The sequence below is a fragment of the Solea solea genome, chromosome 2 (genome assembly GCF_958295425.1).
Source record: "Solea solea chromosome 2, fSolSol10.1, whole genome shotgun sequence".
Lineage (NCBI taxonomy): Eukaryota > Metazoa > Chordata > Actinopteri > Pleuronectiformes > Soleidae > Solea > Solea solea.
In genome coordinates, this window is record NC_081135.1 from 26,517,125 (window position 1) to 26,543,993 (window position 26,869).

A 26,869-nucleotide genomic window follows, 5' to 3' on the forward strand; every position below is an offset into this window, starting at 1 on the left:
CCAAACCAACACTGTTAATCGACTGTTTTTGGCTGTTTCCTAGATCGCAGAGCTGCTGTTGCAGCGAGGTGCTGACATTAACGTCAGTGACAAACAAGGCAGGACCCTGCTGATGGTGGCTGCCTGTGAGGGTCACCTGAGCACTGTCGAGTTTCTTATTTCCAAAGGTGAGCTACAAGGACATCACCAATACCACACAAACACTGATAGACACAAGACTAACGAAGGGTGTTGTCTATTGACAATAAATTATTTGTAATGAGTTACTATGATGGGATCTTGCAAGATGCATGCCTTAGCTGATCCACACTCTGCTCCGGTAGGTGGCGATAAAGCATCTGTAAATTGATTTGCCAACTGTCAATCCACAACCCACAGAAGAAGAAGCGGTTTCCTGTTTACCTTGTTGCCATAACAGATGCTTAACAGCTGCTGTCATGACAAAGTGTGAACACAAAGTAACAATAGAAGATTCATGGACACTTATAAGTCATTTTTTGTGTGGCAGTGTTTCCAATGCTGATGTTCATGTTTTTTCATTCTGTTTTAGAATGATTTTATTATTTATTTTAGTCTATATTCTATATATTTTGTCAGTGAGGTTTTCTTAAAAAATAGCGTAAAAACCCAGTCTTGTGTGTCCTTTGTAAACAGAGCTCAATGTCTCGTCACTGAATGACCGTTGAGATGTGCCACTTTCGGGGGGGTTCCCATACAACATTAGTACAATGTCAAAACATCACATCACCGAGACATAATTATGTGACAGAACACAGTGAGAAGGTGCATTACATGAAAGCTTTAGCTCACAGTAAATTAAGGATCCTGTAGTCATAAAGGTTATACATTCACATATCCATGACAATGACAGTTGGTGAGAATAATGAAATTGTTGTATAAAAGTATTGTTTGTATTGTAGGTGCATCCTTAACGTCAATGGACAAGGAGGGACTGATGCCCCTGAGCTGGGCATGTTTAAAAGGACAAAAGAATGTAGTGCAGTTTTTGGTGGAGAAAGGTGCCGTCATTGACCACACGGACAAAAACGGACGGACGCCGTTGGACCTTGCTGCCTTTTATGGCGATGCCGATATTGTGAGTAAAAGTAGTGGAGAGTTTGTGGAAAACATCCCATCTCGTAGTAGCACTCACATGCCTGACACATAGTTCATTTAGCTTTGAATGAGAGTGTCCCTGTTCCCTCATTGAGCACAGGTCGTTCCACATTAGCCTCGCCCTCGACTCTCACACACACACACACACGGTGTGTTTTTAACTTGCTCGTGCTCTCGTGTAGGTCCAGTACTTGGTGGAAAGAGGAGCAGTGATCGAGCATGTTGACCACAGTGGGATGAGGCCACTGGACAGAGCCATAGGCTGCAGGAACACGTCGGTGGTGGTGACTCTGCTGAAGAAAGGGGCCAAGCTGGGTAAGAAGAAGACTTTGTGTACTTTAATTACTCTCAGTAATTAGTTTGGTTACTGAGTATGTTTGTGTCTCACCTGCTTAGTGTGTTCATGGTGCTAAAAAGACATTTTGTGGAGTGTTGTGAAGGAAAACAAACAAACACTGTGACTGTTTCCATTACTGCTTTTCCCTCACTGTTCTGCTTGTGTGTCTTTGCACACTCTGTCTATTTAACATGTCGGCGTGTGTGTGTCCATCCTCATGTGCTCCTCAGCTAATTTAAGCATGTGTCTTATCACGTAAATGACATTCATAGAGGAGTTCGACTCCATGGCTTATCTGCAGTGCACTCTGCTGTCTTAGAAAACTAATAAATTAACAGCATGTTGGACCTTTACATTTTCCTTTCAGCACAGTTAACAGTCTGCATGCGTTTAGAGCTGAAAATACAAGGCCATTTGAAGTTGAGTGACACATAATTGCACATTGGCACGCCACATTTTCATTCCACCACAAGTGACTGCTCTTGTTGTCAAACCTATTTTCTTCTCACTCTCTCCATTCTAACTCTTTCTTAACTGCTTTCAATAAACTAAGGCTACCGAACGTCGCCTTACGATCGATCAGGTACAATCTTTAGGTAACTTTGCCTTGTACCAATTTCCAGAGAATACAGTGACCATGTGTTGGGAACAATAACAAGCACTTGACCCAATCTGTCTTGACTTGTGTCCTTCCCCTTTCCACCTACAGGGAATGCTGCTTGGGCCATGGCTACTTCCAAACCTGATATTCTGATCATTCTGCTTCAGAAGCTGATGGAGGAGGGAAACCTACTGTACAAGGTAATGTGCAATGATTCCCTTTCCTGCAGTGTATTAATCTAATGTTTCATATTTCCAAGCTGCTCTGCTGTAAAATTGTAGTCAGAGTAGTGTAAAGGTGTGAGTGTCTGTGGAACAATTTGTGGTTAGAATGAGATCAAGGTCTTTGGCAGCGTTTAGTTGGAGGGCTGTGAACCCGCTGCAGTGCAAAGGAGTGAATCAGCGATAGGAAGTCTGAAGAGCAGGGACTGTCGTTCATAGATAAACATAAACATGTCATGCGTTCATATCACCGAGGACAATAGTTACGACCAGGCCTACAGGGAAACCTGATCGCACGAAGACTAAGGAGACTCCCTCTTCCAAACTCCCAAGAAACCACCAGCAACAAGTAAAACAAATCATTTCAAAGGTTTATTAAAACCAAGTAGATTAGCAAATCAGAGCCCTATTTTGTCTTTGACAGTTTCACACATCCAGTCTTGCTACTGGTTGGTTTCACCCACTGATGGCTTTCAGGTGTTTTAACTCCGGTAACGCCACAGCACATTTTAGCTAGCCCCCCCCCCCCCCCCCCCAAAAAAAAATGTTTTTGGAAAACATTTACCAGTTGCATCCCTAGTACGGACACAAAGACAAAACACTGCACAATATGATAACAGTGCTAAAGGGGATATTCTTTACCAGGCCAGCTCAAAAGGAGTCAGTATCAATGCCTGACACTAAACAGAGTGACTTTTAGAGCAGAAATGATCATGTCATGCGAGAGTGTGTGTGTGCGTGTGCGTGTGCGAGGGCTCAGGCCAGACAGCAGCTACTATCTGATGCTTTCACTTGCTGTGCTTTTCTCCCCTTACAATTTCCCTCTGGCTTCATCCTCTTCCTCACTGTGTGTCCTTCAGAAAGGGAAGATGAAAGAGGCAGCCCAGAGGTACCAGTACGCCCTGAGGAAGTTTCCTAGAGAAGGCTTTGGTGATGACCTGAAGGCCTTTAAAGACCTCAGGGTGTCCCTGTACCTCAACCTCTCCCGCTGTCGCAGAAAAACAAACGTAAGGCTCTAAAGAGACACCGCACTTTTTTTCCACCAAATTTTTCCCATTACAGACGACTTTGATTAAGACTCACATGTGAGATGATCTGAACATGTGTGGGCAGAGAAACTCACCAGTGTTACAGTGGACATGTGGGGAACCATACCTTAAATCTTCTTGTGTATATTTTTTCAGAAACTACTGTTGATTTTTTTTTTTCCTGAGTTTTAAATTATTATATTAGTTTACTATTTTTCCTGGATTACATTTTTATTCTATTGAATCTTCCATAGCCACACACAGCACCTTACCTCCTGAGTTTTCTTTTTAATTTTAAATTGTTTAACATTTGGACTGACCAGGTTTTAGAGACTACTATTTCATTCCCACCTCATGTCCTAATGTTTGTTGGAATGACAATAAATAGATCCTGCATCCTGAATCTTGAATTATGTCTGCTCAAACAGTTCAGTAGTTTTACTCTTAACAAACCAGCTGTTGATCTCATAACTAGCTGTCAAGTGCCTGGTCAGTAACAACACTTAACCAGGTTTTACCCCCTTACATAAAATAGTACTTGTAAACTACTGTGACACAAAGCTGACAGGATGAAGGTTGTACTTTAATACATATGCATTAAAACAACTGTATGTAAGAAATCAATCATATTAAATCAGAAAATTACTATATCATTTTTAAAATAGATTTTCAGCCCCAGTCATGTGGGCTGTCTCCAAGTCCCCCCACAGTTCAAAAACATGCAGATTTGGGGATTAAAACGTATGTTTTCTTCCTGCTGCCAAGGCAAGAATGCTAACCACTACACCAACCATGAGGCCCACTACAAGGAGCTCCAAACTGAACCTCTATTTTCCAATTGTGACTATACTGGCTGTACCAATGAAGCCAGTATTTACATGTTTCCTTAATCACTGATGTGATATCGTGGTCATTTTTCTGACTTAATATGATTTCTTGCATACAAGTCCTTTAATGCTTATTATGTATTAAAGTAAAACCTCTGTCCTGTCTGCTTTGTGTCACAGTTATTTAAGGCACCAAGTCATGGTTTCATTTATTTTTGAAATGGGATTGAAGCTTTAAACACGAGTGGTTATAGTTTTACATAAACAGCCCCTTTAAAAAACGAATGTGAGCAAAACTGATTCTTCTATTTTAGCGATGATAAAGGGTGTGACTGTCTGAGTGGTTTCAGATAATTCATTCGTTTTCATTTTGTAGGATTTTGGAATGGCTGAAGAGTTTGCAACAAAAGCACTGGAGCTGAAACCCAAATCCTACGAGGCCTTCTATGCTCGCGCGAGAGCTAAGAGAAGCAGCAGGTAAACTATTCAGTGCAGCAACAAACCTCTACATGCTACTGCTGATGTAGTGTGGAAAATTACTTTGAGATCTGGTAACCACTTCATCCTCTCATTCTCTCTTCCGTCTGCAGGCAGTTTACAGCAGCCCTGGCTGATCTGCACGAAGCAGCCAAGCTGTGCCCCAATAACCGAGAGATCCGTCGTCTGCTGGCTCGAGTAGAGGAGGAGTGCAAACAGATGCAGCGCATGCAGACCAAAGGAGGCCTCAGCGGGGCTGCAGCTGCTTCCAGCCAGGCATCGGGAGGCCACGAGTCCGACCAGGAGCAGGACGAAGGACAGGAGGAACTCTCTGAGCACAGCCTTGCCAGGAGTGTAGAAGGACAAAGAGACATTTTGGAGGAGGAGGAGGACGAGGAGGAGGAGGAGGCGGCAGCAGTGGCGGCAGCCTCGCAGCATGCCAGAGCAGCTGAAGCGTGCTGGTCACAGAATAATTCTTCTTACAACAGAGTCTTGCCCTCCGAGTCTGTCAGCAACAGTGTGGGACATCAGAGTCAGAGTTTGAACCCCTGCTCACCCCCGGGACCAAGCAGGCTTCCCCCTCACAGGTATCCCCGAGAGCACAGGGAGGCTCTGGCTCAGCAGGGCCTCGTTCTGCAGCCGACCAAGCAGGCCCAGATAGTCAAGACCAACCAGCATATGAGCTCCATGCAGGCTGGGGCTGTGGGCGGCCGCTCGGGAGGCTCAAAGTCTCAGTACGCTCCATCCAGTCCCTTACCCAGCCGACACATGTCCAGCATGCTGAAGCCGGGACCAGGCATCGACATCAGTCCCCTGCCTCTCCCCGCTGACGAGCCTGTGTACGGGAACCGCATGTCGCTGGCGGCTGCCGCCCTTTCGATGGGTCACAGTTATGAAAACGAAATCCTACATTCATCCTCTTACACGTCCTGCAGCAGCAGCAGCAGCTCCAAGGGTGTGGGGCAAGACAGACTGTCTGCTCACTCGGTGTCCTCTCTGGACGCGCTTGCCTGCTCTGGTCCTGGACTCCAGGCGAACCACAGCGACACAGGGAAGGAAGGGGTGTGCGGTGCAGTAGGACTGCACGGAGCGGGGAGCAGCGGCAGCATGCACGTGTCCAGTTCCACCAGCAGCCTGGCGTCCAGCAGCAGTCTGTCAGACAGCGGCAAGCTGGGACCTGACGTCCGCACTAAGACAAAGCACAGCCAGCAGGGCGGCGCTGCAGCAGAGTATAAACCCAGACCCTTCATGGGCATAACTGACAAGAAGGCTCGCTTTCATCAGCAGCAGCAACAGCTCGGCTTACCGAGTCTCCAGAGCCTTCCGTCTGCCGGTCGCAGCTGGATGAATCACTCCTCTGACGGCGTGGGGTGTCACAACATGTCCGCGCTGGGTCTGCAACCCGTCGACTGCGAGATTCCTTACGCCAAAACACTGAGCACTTACCAGGAGCAGCACAAACCACCAGCGCCTCAGGGTGCGATGAGTAGCTTACAGAACGGCATGCATGCCAAGGAATTCGCTGAGAAATTCTGCCAAGCCGCCAACTGTTACAAAGAGTCCAAGCCAGCGCTGGCGATGCCGCACACTTACATGGACAGTAAGCCCAAGCAGCCCGGCTTAGTCCGAGATAATCCTGCCATTCATGTAGCTTCAATGAAACCAAAGCGATCTTTTATAGAGTCGAACGTGTAGAGATGTTTTGTTTTGTCTCTCGCACAGTCCACAACGCACACACTAGACTAGCAAAAATCTGACGTGAGAAGGAGTTGTAATTTCTTCTTTTTTTTTCCTCCTCCCCTTGTAAGAAATACAGTATGCAAGCCGTTTGTTTTCAGGCGGTGTGCGGCGAGCGTACCGGCGGCTCCAGATTCCTCTCCTCCCGCCCCCCGTCGCTTGTGGACGTCGGATTGATTCTCGACGACGCGTCCGCCATCGTTCAGCCAAGCTGGAGGCATTGCACTGAAGAAGTATTCGGACGTGTTCTGTACAGTCCTCACCAAAAGGAAAAAACGGTGACAGTGAGCACTTTATATACAGTTACGCCGCTTAGTCAACATACTCAGTTACAGCTTAATGTTATTACAGACGAGTTTTGAACTGTGTTCATATACGTCCATGGTGCTGAGAGAAGGAAGGAAAGGAAGAAGAAGAAAGTCCTCAGTGAAGGTCGAAGAAAGTCTAAAGACGGGCATTCCTGTGTTTTACGAAGGATGTTCTAGATCCTCGTGTATATTGTATAAATATGTACTTTTTCCCCTTCTTTTCAGTGAAGGTCCGTGTTAAGTGTATTGACAAAGTTCAGAGTTGTGTATTTTGAGTTTTATGCACAATGTTGTTCAAATGGTGTTAAAAAGGTTCTTAAAAAAAGAAAAAGAAAGAATTTGTTAAATATGTTTGTACATTATATGAATCTCCATTAACATTCAGCTGAAGTCCTTCCTGTACCTGCTTGTTGTTGCAGTCCTAGTTTAATTTATTTACAGCGCCAATGGCTTGGTTAATTGTAAAAGCAATATATTTTATATAGTTATTTTTGCACAGCTACTAAGTCATTTTATGATTCTCAGTTACATTGAGTTTTAAGTGCATGCTACAGTTGCAGTTTATATTACAGAGTTAAAAAGAAAAGAAGAAAATCTATAAAAAACAGAAATGGTTTGGGGGTTCAGTGCCATCGCCTCTATTTTAATATGTACATTAAACGCAATTGTTTTTACATGTTGTTCAGTATTGTGAGCTTTATTAGCTGTGATCACATACTGTAAGAGGACATCACCGTCATAGGAGAGAGAAATAAAAAACCCTCTGAGAAGAAAAACAAGCAGGTCTGTGCTGATTTTTGCTCTAAACATTTCACCGTGAGGCAGAACAGAGGCTGCAGGTGCTCATTACACTCTCTATGTCACTGTGGATTTTTATTCATTTTAAACGTGAGGTACACTGTGTTTACTCCTTGTTGTACATTTGAAAAAAAACAAAAACATCATTGTGCCAGAAGAGACATTGTAAAATAAGGACTCAGTAATATCAGTAATATTAATTAAATAACAAACACCACTAGTGCAAGAAGGGTGGTCATAAATTAAAATGTTCATGTTTCTTATATTTCATTAGGGAGTTTATGAAGCTTTGTGTGAACAGCTGTCACTGTGTTTACATTTGGTATAATCTAGACTGGAGCCAGTTTAACATTAGCAACCATAAATGCTTAACGTTGACAGTGATGTCTTTACAATGTTTAAAGGGAATTCTTTTAAAATTTGGCACAAATGTTCACCTGGACTCAAGGATGAAGTGATTAGCTGTTGATAGTTGCGTGACTTTCTTGTTATTTTAAGAACTTCTCATAAGACTTGGCACAAATGTCCCAGTTTAACTGCTAACTCACTTTTGGTCACTAGGTTGTAATTCTATTTAAATAAACTGTAATTATTTATTCGAGTAAATAAAAACACACTACATTGTATCGATATTATAATGAATAAATTAAGGCACTATAAAGTAAACAGTCCCAGTCAGTTTCACTTGTCGGGCATCACTACTTTACGTCTCCTCATGGTGGCGCTGCTTGAATGAACAAGGAGTTCACAGCAGGATAATGATGGAGGAAGCTAGCAGATGCTCCGCCCACGTTCAATGCATAGACTTTATGCACTTTGTTCTCTACGTTGTGAATAAATAGAGAAATCCTGCACTTTTAACTTTGTATCGCTATATGATTGTCACAGAATGATTGTATGGTGATATTATTGGTATCATGGACCACGTATCATATCGTGAGATACCCTGTGATACCCACCCCTAGTCATAGTAAGTAGGAATAAGTACCTGTTCAGTGGATTCTGACAAACACTAAAACGAGTAGCTGCTGCTGCTGCTGCTGCTGCTGCTGCTTACAGGCTCGACTGCCATCGTGCTATTGCCATCTTCAGCGACCTGTTGGGCGTGAGAAGTGTAGTCTGCAGGAGCAGATTCGTCATGGGGCTGGTTCTGTTCTTGCCTCTGATCCAGCTCTCGATGGATTCACGCTCGTAGGAATAACCGTCTGTGTAGACACACATTTAGACACTTTAAATATGCAGACATAATGATGTATATAGAGGAAAAAAACAACATGTTTTTCTTCATTTTTTCCTTCTGTTTTACCTGCAGCAATGACTGGATCCTTCATCAGCTCTCTCGTGATTGGACACAGAAACTCATCCGGAGCCTCAGAGTCGCTCTGCTCTGCCTTCAAGGCCTGGATCTTCCTCAGGAGACGACCACGGAGGCCCACCGACTCTGAGAAACCAACACCGGGTTGTTTAGTATTCTGTTCGCGCGCGCACACGCGGCAATTCCTTATAACACTTTATTGGAGCGAAAGTGTCTGCATACATTTACCTGATTGGTATTTCATATAAAGCAAGTGAGCGGCACGCTGTGATAATGTAATTCCACTGGGAAGCAAAACCTTCAGTGTTCTTCAGTGAAACACTTGACAGACTGACTCGCTCTGGTTTTCTCTGCTCTCTCCAGATAAAACAAAGCAGGAATACAAATGGACTTTTTCCCTCTGCTCAATCTGTCTCTGAGAGACAACGAGCCAAACACACTCACTGTGCACCGATGGCTTCACAACACACTCAAACTGTCCCACACACACACACGAGGAGTTTACACAGCTTGTTGTTTAAATGTGTGTATGTATATATACACACACATATATATGTACTGTATAAACATATACGGATAAAGACGTATATAATTACACACACACATATATACGTATATATATATATATACGCATATATGTATACACATGTATATATATACATATATGCACAAACACACACACAAACAAATATATACACAAACGCATATATAACACATACTTATACTGTATGCACACACATATATACACATACATATTTATATATATATATATATATATATGTATACACACACACACACACACATTTACACACTAAACATCTTTTGAGTTTTAAAGCTTCAAACAACATCTCCTACAGTCAAATCATTGTGAAATGAGTTCACACAAAGCTGTTCAAGCCCGTCAGCTCCACATGACTCGCTCTGTGTTTGTCAGTGTTCGGTTTTCATGTTTCCTGCGCTGCACACAAAGTGATGCATTTTACGTCACGACTAATAGAGACAAGGCGACTTAAGTACAACAGCTACAGTGTTAGTAAAGCATGACGGCTGCATACGGCTGGACTGCGGCTGAAAACACAAGAAGACAAGGCAAGAAGACACCCATGAAAAGTTCCAGAAGTTGCTTCCACTTAAATCCGACATCAAGTGCGTAGAGTTTGCGTGACCAAACATCAAGTGCAGGGGAATCGTTTGAGCTGCAGTGAGATAAGTCAGTGGTTCATCTGTGCTGATTAAAGTAATAAGACATTTTTATGTCCGAGTTATGACTGGAGAAATGAAGACCAAAGAGAGATGAGCGATGGGTTACAGTCGCCTTCTGAGGACGAGATGTAATCCAACACATCTGGGGGGGAAATGTCTGGCTAGATTTTGCATGGAATTATTCACTCTTGCAACAGAATGAACACATTATTCCTCCCTTGTGTTTTGATGTCTATAAAGCCACCATTTTGTGCAGAAATGAGGTCCATTCGTAGGACACAGACTGAAGAGATCACCACGGCACATGTGACTGTTGTGTTCACTTTGCACTTGATCAAACGGCAGGAACGAGAGATGAAAGGCAGAGAAACATTCGAGCGCACGTCGCATCTCAGAGGCTGGGAACTTTGAACCCTGACATGCTGTATTCATGCTGAAAGTCAAAACAAGCAGATGCAGCAGGGAGGCCTGCTTTCACAATCACAAATAGTTTGGGTCTCGGGGGGCGGTGGGGGGGGAGAGAAATGACTGCTCAAACAAAATCTCTTGACTCAGTCAAACACGCCAGAGCCATTAAAGGCTCTAATTAATTCAGCAAATGACTCTCGGGGTGGAGCAACACTAGCAAAACTGCACCGCACAGTTCTGTAGGATCGTAAGATTCCTTTATGGCAGCACGGGCTATTATTATTACGGCAGAGTCCACTTTACATTTAGATTGATCATTTGAAGACACACCGTGTCCGTCTCCAAAGAGAAACTCTGAATTATATCCAAGAGGATTTTCCCCCTCCTCCTCCTCCTCCTCTCACTGAGAGACTTCATGAATATTTCATGAAGTTAACTGCGTCGGAATCTGATTTGCCGTGTGTGTGTAATTAATCGTGTGTCTATGCACGTGCGAGCGCTTGCACAAACAGCACGCGAGGAAAGTGATAGTTGCTGAATGAATAACAGAGAAGGGGGAGGAAAAAATAAGAGACAGGAAATAAGGTTATCTGCTGTTTCCACTCTCCTCCCCCTGTGGTCATGAATAGACGCAGAACAGGGACGGTCATTCTTTAAAACATGCTTTGCATTAGTGTGCAGATCGCTGGGGAAGTGGACTTCATTATCGCTTTCTATTAAAAACGTGTTTACAGCAAACAAAAGGCGTTTTTTTTTTACTGTGATTAAAGGGACACTTCTTGCGCGATTACAGTAGAACCAAAGCGGTCGTAACTGTGCATTTACACTGCACTGCAGCACATAAACTGTGTGATACACTCTGAGCTGTGTGTCAATAACACATCCAACACAGCACTTCACTTAAACCCTAAAAACTACCAGCACTGATTATATTAACTTGAAAGCACTTAACCAAGGACACGAAATACAACCCACCGAGTCTGTTATTTTAACGGTAAATAATGAGTTTGTGACAACGTGCGCGCCTCATACATATTCACACGACTCGTTCTGTTTGTTCCAAATTTGCTTTTCACAGAAACTGTTGGATCACGGGCCGTATTCGAACTATTATATATTTACATATTTTTATTAATATGCATTTTCCATACCAAATATCTAAAATCGTATATATATGTATATAATAAAATAAGAATTATATGTGGGCTTCACAGAAACCTGTGTAATGTGTTAAATCTAATATAATTTACACCTGGATCTAACAGTAAATCAATCAGAGGTGTATTTAGAGTTGGGATCAAACTTTTCAGGCGTTAGTATCATGATACGATATATGCTCCACGATACCAATAATATCATGATTTCTTTGATAATCAATATATATTGCAAAACAGGATTTCTCTACTTATACACAACATAGAGAACAAAGTGCATAGTACTGAACGTGGATGAGGCTTCTCTTAACTTAACTTTATCCTGCTGTAAACTCCCTCTTCTTTGGCCAGGTAACTTCCACCCAAGCTCATTCATTTGATCATTGATTTGACCCGGTAAGTGAAACTAGCAGGGACTGTTTACTTTAGACTCCTTTAAACGCCTCAAAATGTTATTTATTATTATTATTTTTTACTTATTTTAACCATAAAAAGGGCCAAACTTCCAGGCCATAACGTTCAATATCTGGCAGTTATTTCCAATTTACAGCATGTTAAAATGGTGTATTAACAAGTTAAAATGAAGCAAAACAAAAAGGTTTATTTAGAAAAAAAAACCACTGTAGTCGTAGTCAAACACCAGATTTTGCCTGTTAAATTTGAACAGTATAATACATATTTAAAATAAGATTTGTTTGAGTTGTCTCCTCTCTGGTGACAAAGACACTGATTCGCCTGCAACAGCGCGAGTGATATTACCGTAATAACCACATGCTGGCTTTGACTTGCAACTTCTCAGCTTTCAGAAACCGTTGGAATTTTGCCGCGTAATTGCGGTAATGCAAAGTGCGCTTGCGCAAACGTGTCGTCGTGCGATACAATCGGTGTTAAATCAATTATTGCAGTGGGTCGAAATCAATATTTTGACCCACCACCAGTTGATATATGGGAACAAATAATGACGATAAAGTAAAAAGCTATAGTCTGCAGCCGTTCAGATGAAATACAGATGAAAACAGGTGGAAACGTTTAGCCTGGTTCCGTCTGAAGGATTCAACGACAAACACCTCTGGATCTCATTTACACATTATACATCTCATCTGTTTACCTCTGCAGGGTAAAATCCTCCCGCTCTGTGCATGAGAGCAAACAATCCCCCTGAGAATGTTGTGTTCTGTTGGAACTTAGGTGTCTTGGTAATGATGTTGACATAAGTGCACGGGGAGCGACTTACAGTGTTGCTGCGTTTACACCGGAGACTGCAGTGAGTTTCTGGTGTCAGTTTGTACAGTGAGACTTTGGACGAGCCGATACGGACTCATGTCATTTTGAGAGGGATTATCAGAGCTTCAAATAAAAGTAGCTTATATCATGTTATTGAATTTGGGCTCGTCATGGTTTAAAACCAAAACACAAAAACACAGAATCCCAATGTGACTGTAAGGGCGTGTGTGTGTTTATTGTGCACTAATGTACGTGCCCTGTGCTTCACATCCTCACTCACCAATTCCCAGCTCTGCGACAGTTTCCTTACTCAGATGGCCGAGCTCTGGTCCGTCGATGTTGTTGGCTTTGAAGACGCCGACGAGCTCCCCGAGTCCTTCCTCGTGCAACCATGTCTGCACATCCTCCTCCGACCAATCGGCAACCAGCAACCTGAAGTGACCCGGCAACTTCCTTCCTGCGGAACACACAACAGAAAGGGAGGAAGTGCTCTGCTGTGAAACCCCCCCCCTTGTCTCCTGCAGCAAAACCAACACATTTCCACTGCACTCCACAGAGAAAGGACACACACACCCTGTGCCAGTGGTGGTGTGATAATTAACCTTCCCTCACACACACACACACACAGGCATGTGACTGAAAAAAAAAAGGCAAATTAAACCCAGGGTTGTGTTATTTCAGACTGTGCCAGCGTGCGGCTCATCAACCTTCACGTGCCTCCCTGCGATTGAAATGAGCAGCCGTCATTTATCACACGAGCCGGAGATAAACGGGGCCCGTTGTGCGTGTCGGCCTCGCTGATGACACCTCACAGCAGCTCCATGGTTACCATTGTCAGCCAGCATGAAGAATAACCCCGAAGACTGGGAGACGCGGCTCATTACGACGGTAACCACATGGAGGGTTCACCTTTAACCCCTCCTCTACCTCGGATGATTCAAAACATGCATATTTGGTTGCACAAAAGCATCTGCTTGGACAAAAGACAGTTTGATAAGAAAAGCCCTCAAGTTACAACTTGTTCTTTGTAGTAAGGTGGCCTGGAAGTGCAAAGCAGACCCCAGAACAGATGAACCAAGCTTGAGACAAATTTACAAAATATGAAATACTTTTACAAAAGCCACAGTCCTTATGAAACGGAATGTACCAAATGCGGCCCGTGACCCTAAAGTGTTAAAGTGAGCGGTCAATTCTTTTTTTCTTTTTTAATGACACAAAATATTTAACATACTATTTAACAAAGAAACTGCCAAGACAAGGCTTGTGAAATTACATTAAAATGTTTATGTCAAACTTTGATACAAGTAGTAACAAGCCAAAGTCAGTGGCTCTTATTTTGAAAGTGAGGTTGAAAGGACGTGGCAGACTATTGTAATCTAAACTATGAAGAAAACAGTATCAGTGAAATTTGTTTTGCATTGCAGGGATGAGCCGATACAAAACTATACATAAATACTAGACATTTTTAATCCCTGGTTGGTCAATCATTAGTATTTTATATAGAATTCATATATTAAATGTAATTTCTGCCACTAGGGGTCCATCAATCAAAACAATTACAAAAAAAATAGTTTGTTGATGTCAGGAAGCAGCAGGAAATTAGTGAGAAATAAACACAATAAAATGAAAAGGGATAAGACAACACTGTCAAAATGATTGTTGTTTTTAGACGTTTGAATGCAGAGACGTGTTACATATTGTATCTTTAAAGGAATACTTCACTGATTTGCATTTAGCTTTGTATTACTAGAATAGGGGTAGTATTTTTGACAAATTGTGCTTCCCAACTTCAGTTTCCCCTGAGTTGAGAAATATCTTTATTCTTTTTTGTTACATGCCCAATTTTTCAAAAATACTACCCCTATTCTAGTAATACAAAGCTAAATGCAAGTTGGTGAAGTATTCCTTTAAATATCATGGCTTGCCTGCTATTGGATACTGACTGCTTGACCTGGCTGAGATCGGTCATCATGGCCTGAGTCACCGACAGACTGGATAGTAACGCCGGCTCCTCTCCACAGCTCCGTGTAAGAGAGTGTGGAGTCTCCCAGTCTACGAGGCTGAGTCATGGAAACACTGAGCCAAAAGCATGAAAACCTCAGAGCTTCACTGCAGACTCAGCTCAGGCTGCAGTGTTTCATCACTCAGACGACAGCAGCAGCAGCACAAGCAACGCTTTCTCCACAATCTCCGTTCTTCAAAGCTTCCGGATAAGGCTATTCCTCTAACTGTCAACAAATCCCATGAAAAGACCTGAGAGCCAACAAGGAACTTATTCTATTAATAAGTGCTGCCTGCGCAGCCAGAGCCCAGCGCTCTCCTGTCCTCACAGTCCAAACTAAACAGGCAGAACATAACAGCAGGTCGGCTCCGGCTCTCGGTTCGTTCCAAAAAACCAAGCTTGAAGATGTACAGTATCTGTTTCCCGCTGCTTCCAAAGGCCTCGTCTACAGACAGATGTTTTCAATCACGCTGGCTGATTAGATCTTCAGTCAGACTGAAGATTGGTGAGAGCTGAGAGTCATTGAAAGTACAGTCACCAAAGTCTGCGCTGAGGGCTATAGTCAAATAATAGATAGGACAATATTATAGAAAAGTCGTTCGTCAAATTTTCCCATTATTTTCATCGTCTTAATAGAGGCCAATCTAAAAAATATACTGCACAACTTGACAGGGTCTGTTTTCAGAGGAAGGACGTAAACAGAGGCAGAATAACAACAAAGGTTACACACAGCAGCTTTAACACTATCACTCCATGGGTTTCTTTTTTTGAAGAAATCCTCCTTATGTCCCGAAAGCCAGCAATTTTTATTTATTTTTTTACATTCTCTTGGAAAAAAAGAGACACAATTATCAGATGTGTGTATCTGTTCCAATACTGTAATACAATGATCATGTGTTTCCTTAAAGAACAAACTAAACATGTGACAGGAGGGGAGGGACGTACATCCACTGCATCCGTTGCAGTGTAACCTGCTATTGCAACCCTTAGTAAACAATTACTCGATTAATGGACTATTAATCGATCACTATATCAAATCGTCAACTATTTTGATAATCGGTACGAGTGTTTTCTGATTTGTCAGCTTCTTAAATGTGAATATTTTCTGGTTTCTTTGTTTCACATGACAAACAAACCATTAAAACTGAATCATTTTGCTTTGTGGACAAAACAAGAGGTTTTGAGAAACACTGGTTAACATTATTCTGACATCGAGAAAATAATCGACAGATTTAAGAAACATTTACTGTTCAATAAAAGTTCACTCCGTGTCTGGTCCAAACTCACGGACGCCCCGTCACGTCAAATCAAACCTTCGCGGTGGACTGAGTGATTGACACAGCGTTGGCTAAAAATAAAACCCTGCTTTGTGAAATTTCAATCTCTCAATCCCTCTTTGAGAGTGAAATGTTGCTGCGTGATTTGACCCATTATTAAACACAATAGGAACAAATGGACTTGGTGCAGCACTAAGAGGCAGAAAAATACGAAGCAAGCAATATCCCTCACTGTTTTTGCACGCTGTGTAGTATATATGTATACTGCTGTTGTTGATGGTATTTATACACATTTTTTTTTATTCTATATTCACTTTTTTTAACTTTACATTTCCATTCTTATTTATCTTGTATTGCATTTGTATTAATGTGAATTTCCCCCATGGGGATGAATAAAGGTACATCTTATCTTAGTGTTGCTTTGTGTCTTTACATGTGACTGGATATACGGTGGAGTAGTGGTTCGTGCTGTTGCCTTGCAGCAAAAGACCCAAGTTTCTCTGGGTCTAAAAACATGCAGAGGTGAGTTGATCGCTCTAAATTGACCAAAGGTGTGAATGTGAGAATGTTCGTCTCTGTGAAAACTGCCATTTCATTTTATGTCTCTTCTGTTTAATTCTTTTGTTTCTTCTAAGTAAACGGGAACAAATACAATGAAGCGTCCTCTCTCAGCTTCACCAGAAAAGCAGCTTTTCTTTCCTGGATTTCACAAACAAACACTGCACACCAACACAACAAGCTCTTAATCACATGCAAAACAAAAAGGACTAAATATAAGCAGCAGGAGAAAGGGCATTCATTCATTCATTCATTCATTTATTGAAACGCGCGCACAAAGACTCGCATTCATGCACGATCGCGCGCAAACACAACAATTGTGCGGGCAAAACAGAGCGATGTGTTTATTTACCTTGGCACGCCGTCTGACTTGACTCAGCTGCTGTAGGGAAACATAAAAGGGAACATGTTTAATATGTGAAAAGAAAGCAAGACAAGATTAAAGGACAGAGAGGGGGCAAATAAGTCAGATCTCCATTGAGCTGGAATTCACTTTGGTCAACATCAGCCTGACTAATGCAGTTGGGGGGGAATCTTCCCTGATGAAACTTCAAGGCCTCCAGACGTCTGACAATTGCACCTTTTTCATTTACTATTCCAAACATTTGCTTTCATGTCGGGCTGGAAGACTATTTCGCCTCCATAACAACTGCTCTCCGAGGCTCAGAGGTAGTTTCCTCTAGATGCTGCAGCCAGACAGCGATGCCCATGTAAGAGGAGCCCTTCGCCTGCTGGAGATCTCCCAAAACACTCTTTTGGGAGGCCTTGCTGTTCCAAATGGCTTCTGGGCTTTGACTCACAGCTAACGGTCTACTTTAAATAGGGGTGATTGTGTGTGTTTGTAGGCACCAACCCTGAACAATTTGCGGTTAAACATTTACCCGTTGTGCCGTCTCCCTCTCCTATTCTCCAAACTTTCACAGTTCGGTCCATGGAGCCGGTCGCTATCCACGGCTTATTGGGAGACAGAGCTACAGCAGTCACATACCTGCAGCGGGAAGAAGGACGTGACACTTAGAGATAATGGAGCAATGGAGGTGCTGTCACTTTACTTAAAACCAAAGATCATAACCAGTGTATTTTGTTGACTAGTTTACTTACATCAGCCAAAACATTTCCAACACTTTATATCCATAGAAGTTCTTATATTTAAGGTAATGGGCCATTTAATGACGTTATTCCACTTTACCGTCTCTGCTTTAAACAAACCCCTTATGAAACGTCAGAGTGAAGAAGAACATATTCAGTACTAGTTTACCAGTGTGTTGTCTTGTGCTTTTTCATTTTATTGTGCATTTTTGTCACTAATAGATTTTAGCTGCTCAATGACCCTCATCTTCTGCCCTCAAACCCCAAAAAAAGCACAAACATTGCCACTTTTCCACCACATGGTTCCAGGCCGACTCCAATCAAGTCGGCACGGCGACTTGTGATAGTACCTGGCAATGTTTTTAGTAGCTGCTCTGGCGAAGAGTCATGAGCGAGACAATGCCCATGATGCCAAGCCGCTTCCTTACTTCAAACTAGTTATTTTGTTATTGTTTAATTGAGAGAGCCCGAGTGTGCGTTTAAACTTGCACAGGAAGTGATCTAAATTAGAAATCAGGCTTCCTCTTCGAAACATAAATCAGGTCTTAGATCATAAAGTATCTTAACCCTTTTCAAGCACATCAAAGTGCTCGGTTGGTGTCTGCCTGTGGTGCCACTTCAATGACAGACTGCAAAGCAGAACTGTTGCGTCACCGCACCCAGGGCTTCTGGGAAAAAAGCAATTAGGCAAAAACAACACGTTTTTTTGATAAGAAACGATTATTTTTCTCCCGTTTATCTGAAAGCTGTTAAGTTTCTCGGCAGCGGACATTTACCTATTGTGCTGCTTCAAAGTGTGGAGCAGGGTTCCCTGGTTCTGTAGACAAAGTGCAAACACAGGAAACAGGAATGCTGAACGACTGCACTTTATTGTTTGTAACTCTTTCCACAGAAACCAGAATTTTATGATGGTTCTTTGTGCTCCACTTACCACGTCATGAATCAAAATACTTTTATCCACTGAACTGTTGAGCAAGAAGAGAATGGACAGATTTATTTGCAGAATCCACGTGTAGGCATTTGCATTACAGAATAATAAATAATAAATTTACACGAACACGTCATTTCAAATGTGTTCAAACGTGTGAAAATACACTCCTCTTGTGGCTGACTGAGGGAAACAGCAGCACCAGAGCTCAGCTGTGGCACCTGATGCAGAATAAGTGGACATTTAAACATCAAGTAGAGACCATAATAAAATATATTACATTACAAAAACACTGTAAGGTCATATACTGCAGCTAAAAAGCTGGAGGTGAGTATTAGAAATGGTTGAAGGAGAAGAAGAAGCAGAAAAGCTGTCTTTTTTATGTTGGTACGATTACCAAATTCAAAATGGCCGACTTCCTGTTGACTTGAGGCCATGGTCACGATGGACTGTTTTTTATTTGTTGGTCTTGGTCTGCACCATGTTTCCACCATATTTTGTGAAATTTGGTGCAACTTTGTTTTTCGGCATTGTCATACTGTGTTTCACATTTTGGGGGCGCTACTGAGGCATTTTGCAGCACTTTTTACATATTCCCCTTATTTTCTAAAACATTTTTCGCCAGTTCCGATTTGCGTGCCGATTTTCGTCCGTTTTTACCAACGTTTAGTGCCTCAAAAATACAATCCTTTCGGTTGCAAAACTGTGTGAGCCCCCTCATGCCTGTCAGGGGTGCCAAGTGACCACAATGACCATTGGGTGGCCCTAGAGAGCAAATACGGACTACACCCTGAAGGCTTCATATAAATAAATTGTGGTTCTTACAAAAAATTAAAACATTTACAAATAGAGGCAAGGCAGAAGCCTGCAGTGTGCTATTCCTGCAAATATACTTTTGGCCGCTACCATGGTTGCTGTGGTAACCGTACACAGATCAAAGGAAGGTGAGGGCGGCGTCTGTCTGGGCAGAAGTCTGCTGCTTGGCTTCACAGTGTGCACAGAACATTTTCTAAGTTTTTAGTACATCCTGTAGCAAGGCCCTCAAAAGCACACTTAAAGTGGAAGAAAAAGATGATGACGAATAATCAGAGCTGATACAATAGTCAGTGCTCATGTGTCTGTGGTGTGGAGCGTGTCTCACTCTCACCCCGAGACGACCAGGTCTCCATCAGAAGAGAGAGCGCAAGACAGGACCGGAGCCAAATGGGTGGTGAGCGTGTGAAGGAGCTTCATGGCGAAGGCTGAGAATGAAAACACACACAAACACACGACAAAAGGTCAAAGTTGTGTGTGCTATTAACCTCCAGCAATTTTTCCACCTACCTCCCCTCCTAAAAAAAAACCAAACAAATGTTCAGTCACTCACTGACACACACACACGCACATGTGTGAACAGACACACACACTTCAAACAAAAACTTTTTGGGTTTTTTTAATATCAAAACCTCTCGTTCTCTTGTCAGCTCAGCGCGCTGCCACCTGCTGACAGCTGCTTAGAAATAAAAGCTTTTCATTTTGGGCTAAAGAGCCATTTGAAGTAAACTAGTCACAGGTGGTGAGTGAGAAAGAAAAGGGAACTACAAAACCTGACAAAGTGCAACTGCAGTTATTCCACTTTTAAACTGATGTTGTGGTGCGACATTATGACTGTCGTTAAACACGGTCGCCATTCACCGTAATAATCTTGGACGGGACTGGAAAATTGTTCCAAATGAACAGACGGCGATCGCAGCTCGACGCTCTTTCCTCCGCTTCAGTCAGCTCATCTTGTGAATACACACAAGGAACAGCTTTGTTGTCATTAGACTCAGGTGCACTGGAATTGTATCCACAATTAAGATAAATATGTATATACCAAGGTTATTATAGTTAAAAGAAAACTAACGATATAACGAACAACATAACTGACTGAAACTGAATTGTGTGTTTACAAAACTAAACTAAAACGAAGCACATTCACTACAGTTTTAGGCTTTGTAATTTCATTACATACATAATCCTTTTGGGTTCATATGGAGTGTATTTATTTTTTCTCTGCCGGCAATTTTGAAACATTTTATTTGAGACACCATATTACAAAAAACTAATAACACTAAAGCTAATAAAAACTACACTAAACTTAAGCATTTACAAAAAAATAACGAGCAAACCCGCAAAAACTAATAAAAACTAACTCAAAAACAAAGTCAAAACTAAACAAAAAAATCCCAAACTATTTTAACCTTGGTGTATACAGGTCGAAAAAAATGTAGAAACATACACTGTATTGTTGTAAATGATTGTATTCTTGTATTTGTTTACTCCTTTGTTTTGCTGTTTATATTGTCTTTCATATTTTATTAACACATTTTTTGCTTCTGTTACATTTCATCTTGTATATCCCACGCTATATATTTTAAGGTGAGTGAAAACTGCTGCCATAACCCAAAATCTTTTTTCCCTTCATGGACAAAATGTAATATCCTAAGAGATAAAGAATATAAAGAGAATAAATAGGACATCATTCACGACATGTGGTGCAAAGTAGCGTCCCCGCAGTAACAGACGGACATTTCACTTCTCCACAAAAGAAACATCTGAAAGATTATGGGTTTTTTTTTTTTTAAAGATGATAAACAAGGACAGACATTCTTCTGAGCTCCTCGTCGACCTTCTTAGAGATAAAAAGAAGAAGAAGAAAAAAAAGCAGGTCAGAACATGGGACACGGCTGCGTCGAACAGACGTTTCCACGGCAACACGTCTCAGAACATGTTGTCTTCACAGGCGTAGCAGGAAATTAAGCAGGTTACACAAACTATGAGTGTACACAAAATGTTCTTGCGTCGGTCGTACGAGACGTAAATGTCACCGTGGATATATGATTGCTTCCACCACACACACACAGACACACACACACACACACACATACACACAGACACACAGACACACATACATACGGGGGGGGGAGAGAGAGAGACTCCTCTGCTGTTTCTGTATTTCAGGAGAATGTCTTAAAGTGATGCATTATTAATGAGTTGAGCTGATTTATTCCACACACACACACACACACACACTAATAAAATTCTTCTGTTCTGCAGAGAGATTTCAAGGTGAAAGCAGTTGGAAGGCTCTCTTTCTCTCTCCAGTGGGGGAGCGAGGGATTTTCTGTAGATGAGGCACAGGCGGCGCGTGGGGGCCTACCTGCTCCTTCACACTGGGAAACGATCCATATTTTCAGCTGGCTGTCCTGTCCACAGGAGGCCATTCGGAACTCCAGACGGCAGCCGACTGCACAACGAAAAGCAGACACAGACTCAGTGTTCAGGCTCAACACTGTTTACAAATTTAACACGAATAGAGCTGCAACTAACGATTCTTTTTATAATAGATTAATCTGTCATTATTTTCTTTTCACTCTCTTTGTTATAATATGGAGCAACGAAATATTCACTTCACATTTAAGAAGCTAAAACAATCAGAAATCTTGTTTTAATTTAGTAGTCGATTAATCGAGTAATTGTTTCAGCTCTAAAGCACAAATAAAAACAAACAAACATTTATAAATGCCATGTGATGACAAGCGTGGCAGCGTGGCGTCTTTTACACAGATAGTGTTAAAGTTTTCATTAGAATCTGGGCACAACAGGTTTGTTTTTAACCGTCATCTGTTTAAAAGTCGCGGTGCGTGTGCCACGCGCTGCCCTGCGATCAAGTCTACGCGGCCCGCCACTTAAATGTTTGTTTTTGATGTTTACAGATTCATTTTTGCCTACCAAAAGTAAACACTTTTATTTTGAAATGATGTAAAATATCCTCACAAATGCAGTTAATGCGATATCACGATGGAATATTGTGATATCATTTTAAGATAATATCACCCCACACTGACTGAACAGGTGTTTCGTCCTCACACAGTTGGACTTTTCTTCACTTGACTGCCCCCTACTGACCGACCTTCAAACTCCCTGGTTTATAGGATAATAAAAATATCAGAATGATAATATGATTAAAATCTGAATGCACAGTGAAACTGGAGCTTCTACTGCAGACAGGACGAAAAACAGTTATATTGATTCTAATTTTTAATTATTGATTATTGTCTAGTTCTCCCCGTGTGTGCGTGGGTTTTCTCTGGTTTCCTCCCACAGTCCAAAAACATGCAATATGGGGATTAAGTCAATTGGACACTGTAAATTGACCATAGGTGCGAGTGTGAATGGTTGTTTGTCTCCTTGTGGCCCTGTGATGGACTGGCGACCTGTCCAGCGTGTGCCCCGCCTTTTGCCCTATGTCAGCTGGGATTGGCACCAGCGACCTCCGCGACCCTCATGTGGAGGATAAAGTGGTAGAAGATGAGTGATTATTTTCTTTAAATTAATTTAAAAAAAAGACCCAAACCCTTTATCACATCCCTAAACCTTTTTGTTTTTGGTACTTTAACTGTTTAAAAGTGCTATTCCACAATAATCACATTTCTCCAACCAACATTAATCCCAAAAATATGTGATTCACAAATCATGTCGGTGCTAATCGCTAATGACTTGATCAATTCATTTCCCTCGTACACGTCTGCTTTGCTGGGATGAAATCTGCTGCCACCGTTTGTGGTTTGACAGAACTCACCCACTCTGAAGCGGGCTGCGGCGCTGCAGCAGGTGACTCCCATGTCGTGAGCGTCCCTCTCCGCATGCAGGAGGCTGATGTTGGCGTCCCACAGTTTGAGGTCTCCGCGGCTGCAGCCGGTCACGAAGAGCTGGCCACACGGAGAAAAGCAGCAAGCCACGACGCTGGCATCGCTCACTGTGCTGCATCTGTGAGGAAACAGATGCAGATGAAATGAATTCAAATGTAGACTGTGAGTCTAATTTTGTGTAGAACTGGATTAAAGATAAAATAAACTTTCAACCTGGTTCATTCAAACTTTTATAAAACTATTACAAACAGCATTTTACTTCAAGAACGGAGATTGATCATTAGGACAGAGCAATAATAGAGTCACCAATTAATATTATACAATCAAAGAATGAAGGTAAAACCTAATGAGCTTTGTGGGACATCAAGATATGGCTGAAGCTACATGCAATCTACACTGTGATGTACTGTAAGTAGTTGTGATGAGAACACAAGCTGGACACACTATTTATTAAAAAACACTTGAGCACAAGTCCCTGACGTCACCGTCTTTCCAAGTTTAAAATCTGACCTTCACACTGTTGTGAGGCTGTTTGGTTGTGTTAACATGGAGACGTCATTGTCGATCACATCTCATCCAACACTTCAAGTCTAGTGCTTAGAACAGATCAGTAAATAATACTACTACAAGGCGCCGCTCAAAGCACTCACCTTATTTGCAGTTAAAAGTTAAAAGAAAAACAAATCTAAGTGAACGTGCAAGTTTAAACAGATGTGTTTTAGATGGGAATTGAAGATGGGAAGTGAGTCAGAGTTGAGTCACATAATTAACCTGCAAAAATGTTGCTGTAAACACATAACAGGTTTACTTATTTTGAACTTTGGCTCTTAGGAAAATGCAGTTACGTCTTCTCTCCATGACGTAAGCATGTGTGATCTTGCACAACTGCACCACCCTGCATTTATACCGTCACATTTTGTATTTCTTTTAGCAGTAGAAATCACTTCTGAAAGGCATATTTTGGCATTCATTTGTTTTCAGTCATACTCTAACCACATGCAACCATCTCACTTTCCTGGTGCAACGTTGTTGCCTATGTCGCCTATGTCAGTGGTGGAATCACAGGGCACTTAACAATATACGATATGCGATACATGGTCCACGATAATATCCCGATACAGCGATTCTGTGATAATCCACATATTTGCAAGACAATCATACAGCGATACATCACAATATCTGTCCAACTGAAGAAAACTAAATGTCAATGAAAAGTTAAAAGCGCAGGATTTGAGCAGCGCTGCCGCAAAAAGACATCAAGTCATAGACGTGTGGTGAGTGAAACTGACAGGGACTGTCAGTTTCAAATCGATATTTTGTGTCAATATTTTACCCAGTAACAAAGTGTAAGAATTACAAGTTACAACGCAGTAAAAATATTACAATTACTGAGTAAACTAATTCCCACTCACTGTGTTACTAGACTGTACACATAACAGGTCATATTTGGAAGAATAAGTTGGGAAAGACAGATTTTGTGTGTGTTGAGAGGTTGCCATGTTTGCAGCTTTGCTCATTTTTGTTTCACTTCCAAAATAAACTTCACTTTTTGACTACATTTACAAATATAACAATACAGTAAGCGGTGTACCTCATGGCTTTTGATATAAAGTCATTTTTAATATTACTTTTTCAAAGAAATAATGTGTAAGTAACTTCACATAAACACACATTCAAGCCAATGCCAAAGTGTGCAGCGTTAGTGTTCCAAACTTTTGACTGAGTAACCATGTAAGGACATACTACAGTAGTTAATATTGTCCAAATAAAAACACTACAGTAGTTAATATTGTCCAAATAAAAACACTACAGTATCACTGGAGCTGGTAACTGTACCTGCGCAGTGTCTTGCAGGAGAAGTCCCAGAGAGCCACGGTGCCATCGCAGGCTCCAGCCAGCAGCAGAGAGGAGACCGGAGCCAGTGCGCACACTCGGAGCGGACTGCGGCCCGGGTGCTGTAGCACCTCCGCCGCCTCACCTGTGTCCAACCTCCACACGATGATGGATCCGTCTGTGGAGCAGCTGAGCAGGAACCGACCACAGGAGCTGAAACAGCAGCAGTGAACGCCATATCCGTGGCCGGAGAGAGGAGAGAAGGGGAGCTCGGTGAACTCAGCGGTGCTGTAAACACGGAGCGTTTTATCTGCGGAGCAGGTGGCGAGCAGGGCCGGAGAGAAGGCGCAGCAGCTCAGCTCGTCCGTGTGCTGTCCAAGAGTACAAACTAGTGACACCATTTTGTGTCCGTGTGTGTGCGGAGGAAGCTCTTCACACACAAGGTGGCGCAAAACTCTCAAAAATGCGTCTTTGGAAGAAAAAGACTGGAGCTGATAATAAACACCCGAGAATAAGCTGAAGCTCCTCACCTGAACAGGTGCCTGTGATGATTGTCACACTACTTCCTGTTTCAGCTCCGTTATACAGCTCTGTTTTATCTTATCAGTCACGCGATGCCCATTTTCACAGTGCTTTACTACTGCATTTCAGTTTGTGGGACTTTATTAATTTAGAATAAATCTCTCCTATAATGCCCTGACACTCCCCCTTTCCAAAAATGTGTTTCTAACACCTGCATTAAAAAATCTGACAAAGTGGATTGAACCTTTAAAACTTGACGTATTTAGGCAAAGTGGTATTTTGGTGGAATCCACCTTTAAAACACCAAGTTTTAAGCAGAGTGTCCAGATTTCTGCTGGCTGGTCTTTCCAGCCCAATGCTCCCTTCTGGAAAGGGTAACCAGAACAAGTACGGCGGGCACAACTCGACTGTCTTTCTGAAGGTTCATTCCACATACACAGTTAAGCAACAGTTAAGTTAAGTTGAAGTTAGTTTGAAGTCAGTTAGACGGTCAGTTAGGTTGTAAAACCGACAAGTCGTACAGGTTCTAATGATAGATAGCTTTACAAAGGCGCATACGAAGGCAATATATAACAAAACATGGCTTTGACGATGCACCTTAAAGGCACTTTAAAGGCAACGGTGCTTTGATGCCAGTTACAACAATGAACAGACAAATAGAATGAAAGACAAATAGCTTTGCCTGCTAGAAAGTTCTACACAGAGAGAGCAACTCACAAGCCCCTCCCTAATTCCCCCCCTCCCCTCCTCCTTCCACACACGCACACACCTGTGCCTAACTGTCCAAAACCTGCATTCACGCACACACCTGTGCTTCTCCCAAACCTCTGAGTTGTCATATTTCAACGGTTGATGATAGAGATAAAATTTTAGTTTTTTTAATTTTAGTTTAGTATGTGGTCCAAAATTTGACAAAAAAGTCATAGGTTAGTACGTCGTCCAAAATGTGACAAAAAAGTCATACTATAGTATGTCGTCCAAAATGTGACAAGAATGTCATAGGTTAGTATGTCGTCCAACATGTGACAAATATGTCACACTTTAGTATGTCGTCCAAAATGTGACAAAAATGTCATAGGTTAGTATGTCGTCCGAAATGTGACCAAGAAGTCATACTTTAGTATGTCGTCCAAAATGTGAAAAAAATGTCATAGGTTAGTATGTCGTCCGAAATGTGACCAAAAAGTCATACTTTAGTATGTCGTCCAAAATGTGACAAAAATGTCATAGGTT

The 26,869-nt window shown here is 42.0% G+C and overlaps 2 protein-coding genes across 5 annotated transcripts in view; one reads left to right on the forward strand and one right to left on the reverse strand.

Moving 5' to 3' along the window:
• Nucleotides 1-7,326, forward strand: part of tanc1b (tetratricopeptide repeat, ankyrin repeat and coiled-coil containing 1b) — a 90,824-nt gene extending 83,498 nt beyond the window's left edge. For 2 of the 4 annotated variants that reach the window (XM_058616324.1, XM_058616343.1), the window contains 8 exons: nucleotides 44-167; nucleotides 921-1,096; nucleotides 1,299-1,431; nucleotides 2,007-2,036; nucleotides 2,163-2,254; nucleotides 3,136-3,282; nucleotides 4,507-4,607; nucleotides 4,721-7,326. In XM_058616324.1, coding sequence (XP_058472307.1) covers nucleotides 44-167; nucleotides 921-1,096; nucleotides 1,299-1,431; nucleotides 2,007-2,036; nucleotides 2,163-2,254; nucleotides 3,136-3,282; nucleotides 4,507-4,607; nucleotides 4,721-6,302 — 2,385 coding nt within the window. In that variant the 3' untranslated portion in view covers nucleotides 6,303-7,326. Of the gene's footprint in view, nucleotides 1-43; nucleotides 168-920; nucleotides 1,097-1,298; nucleotides 1,432-2,006; nucleotides 2,037-2,162; nucleotides 2,255-3,135; nucleotides 3,283-4,506; nucleotides 4,612-4,720 lie in introns of those variants that run through there. The other 2 variants (XM_058616335.1, XM_058616352.1) reach the window with 2 other exon arrangements.
• Nucleotides 7,327-7,956: 630 nt separating this feature from the next.
• LOC131445343 (WD repeat, SAM and U-box domain-containing protein 1-like) lies at nucleotides 7,957-25,648 on the reverse strand. Its single transcript, XM_058616365.1, has 11 exons — nucleotides 25,118-25,648; nucleotides 23,212-23,399; nucleotides 21,790-21,876; nucleotides 19,756-19,849; nucleotides 18,612-18,645; nucleotides 18,457-18,497; nucleotides 17,473-17,579; nucleotides 16,944-16,973; nucleotides 13,035-13,211; nucleotides 8,757-8,891; nucleotides 7,957-8,655 (listed from the first exon to the last, which is right to left on the reverse strand). The coding sequence occupies exons 1-11, from the start codon at nucleotides 25,513-25,515 to the stop codon at nucleotides 8,504-8,506; spliced, it is 1,443 nt and encodes a 480-aa protein (XP_058472348.1). The 5' UTR covers nucleotides 25,516-25,648; the 3' UTR covers nucleotides 7,957-8,503.
• Between the last annotated feature and the right edge of the window lie 1,221 nt (nucleotides 25,649-26,869).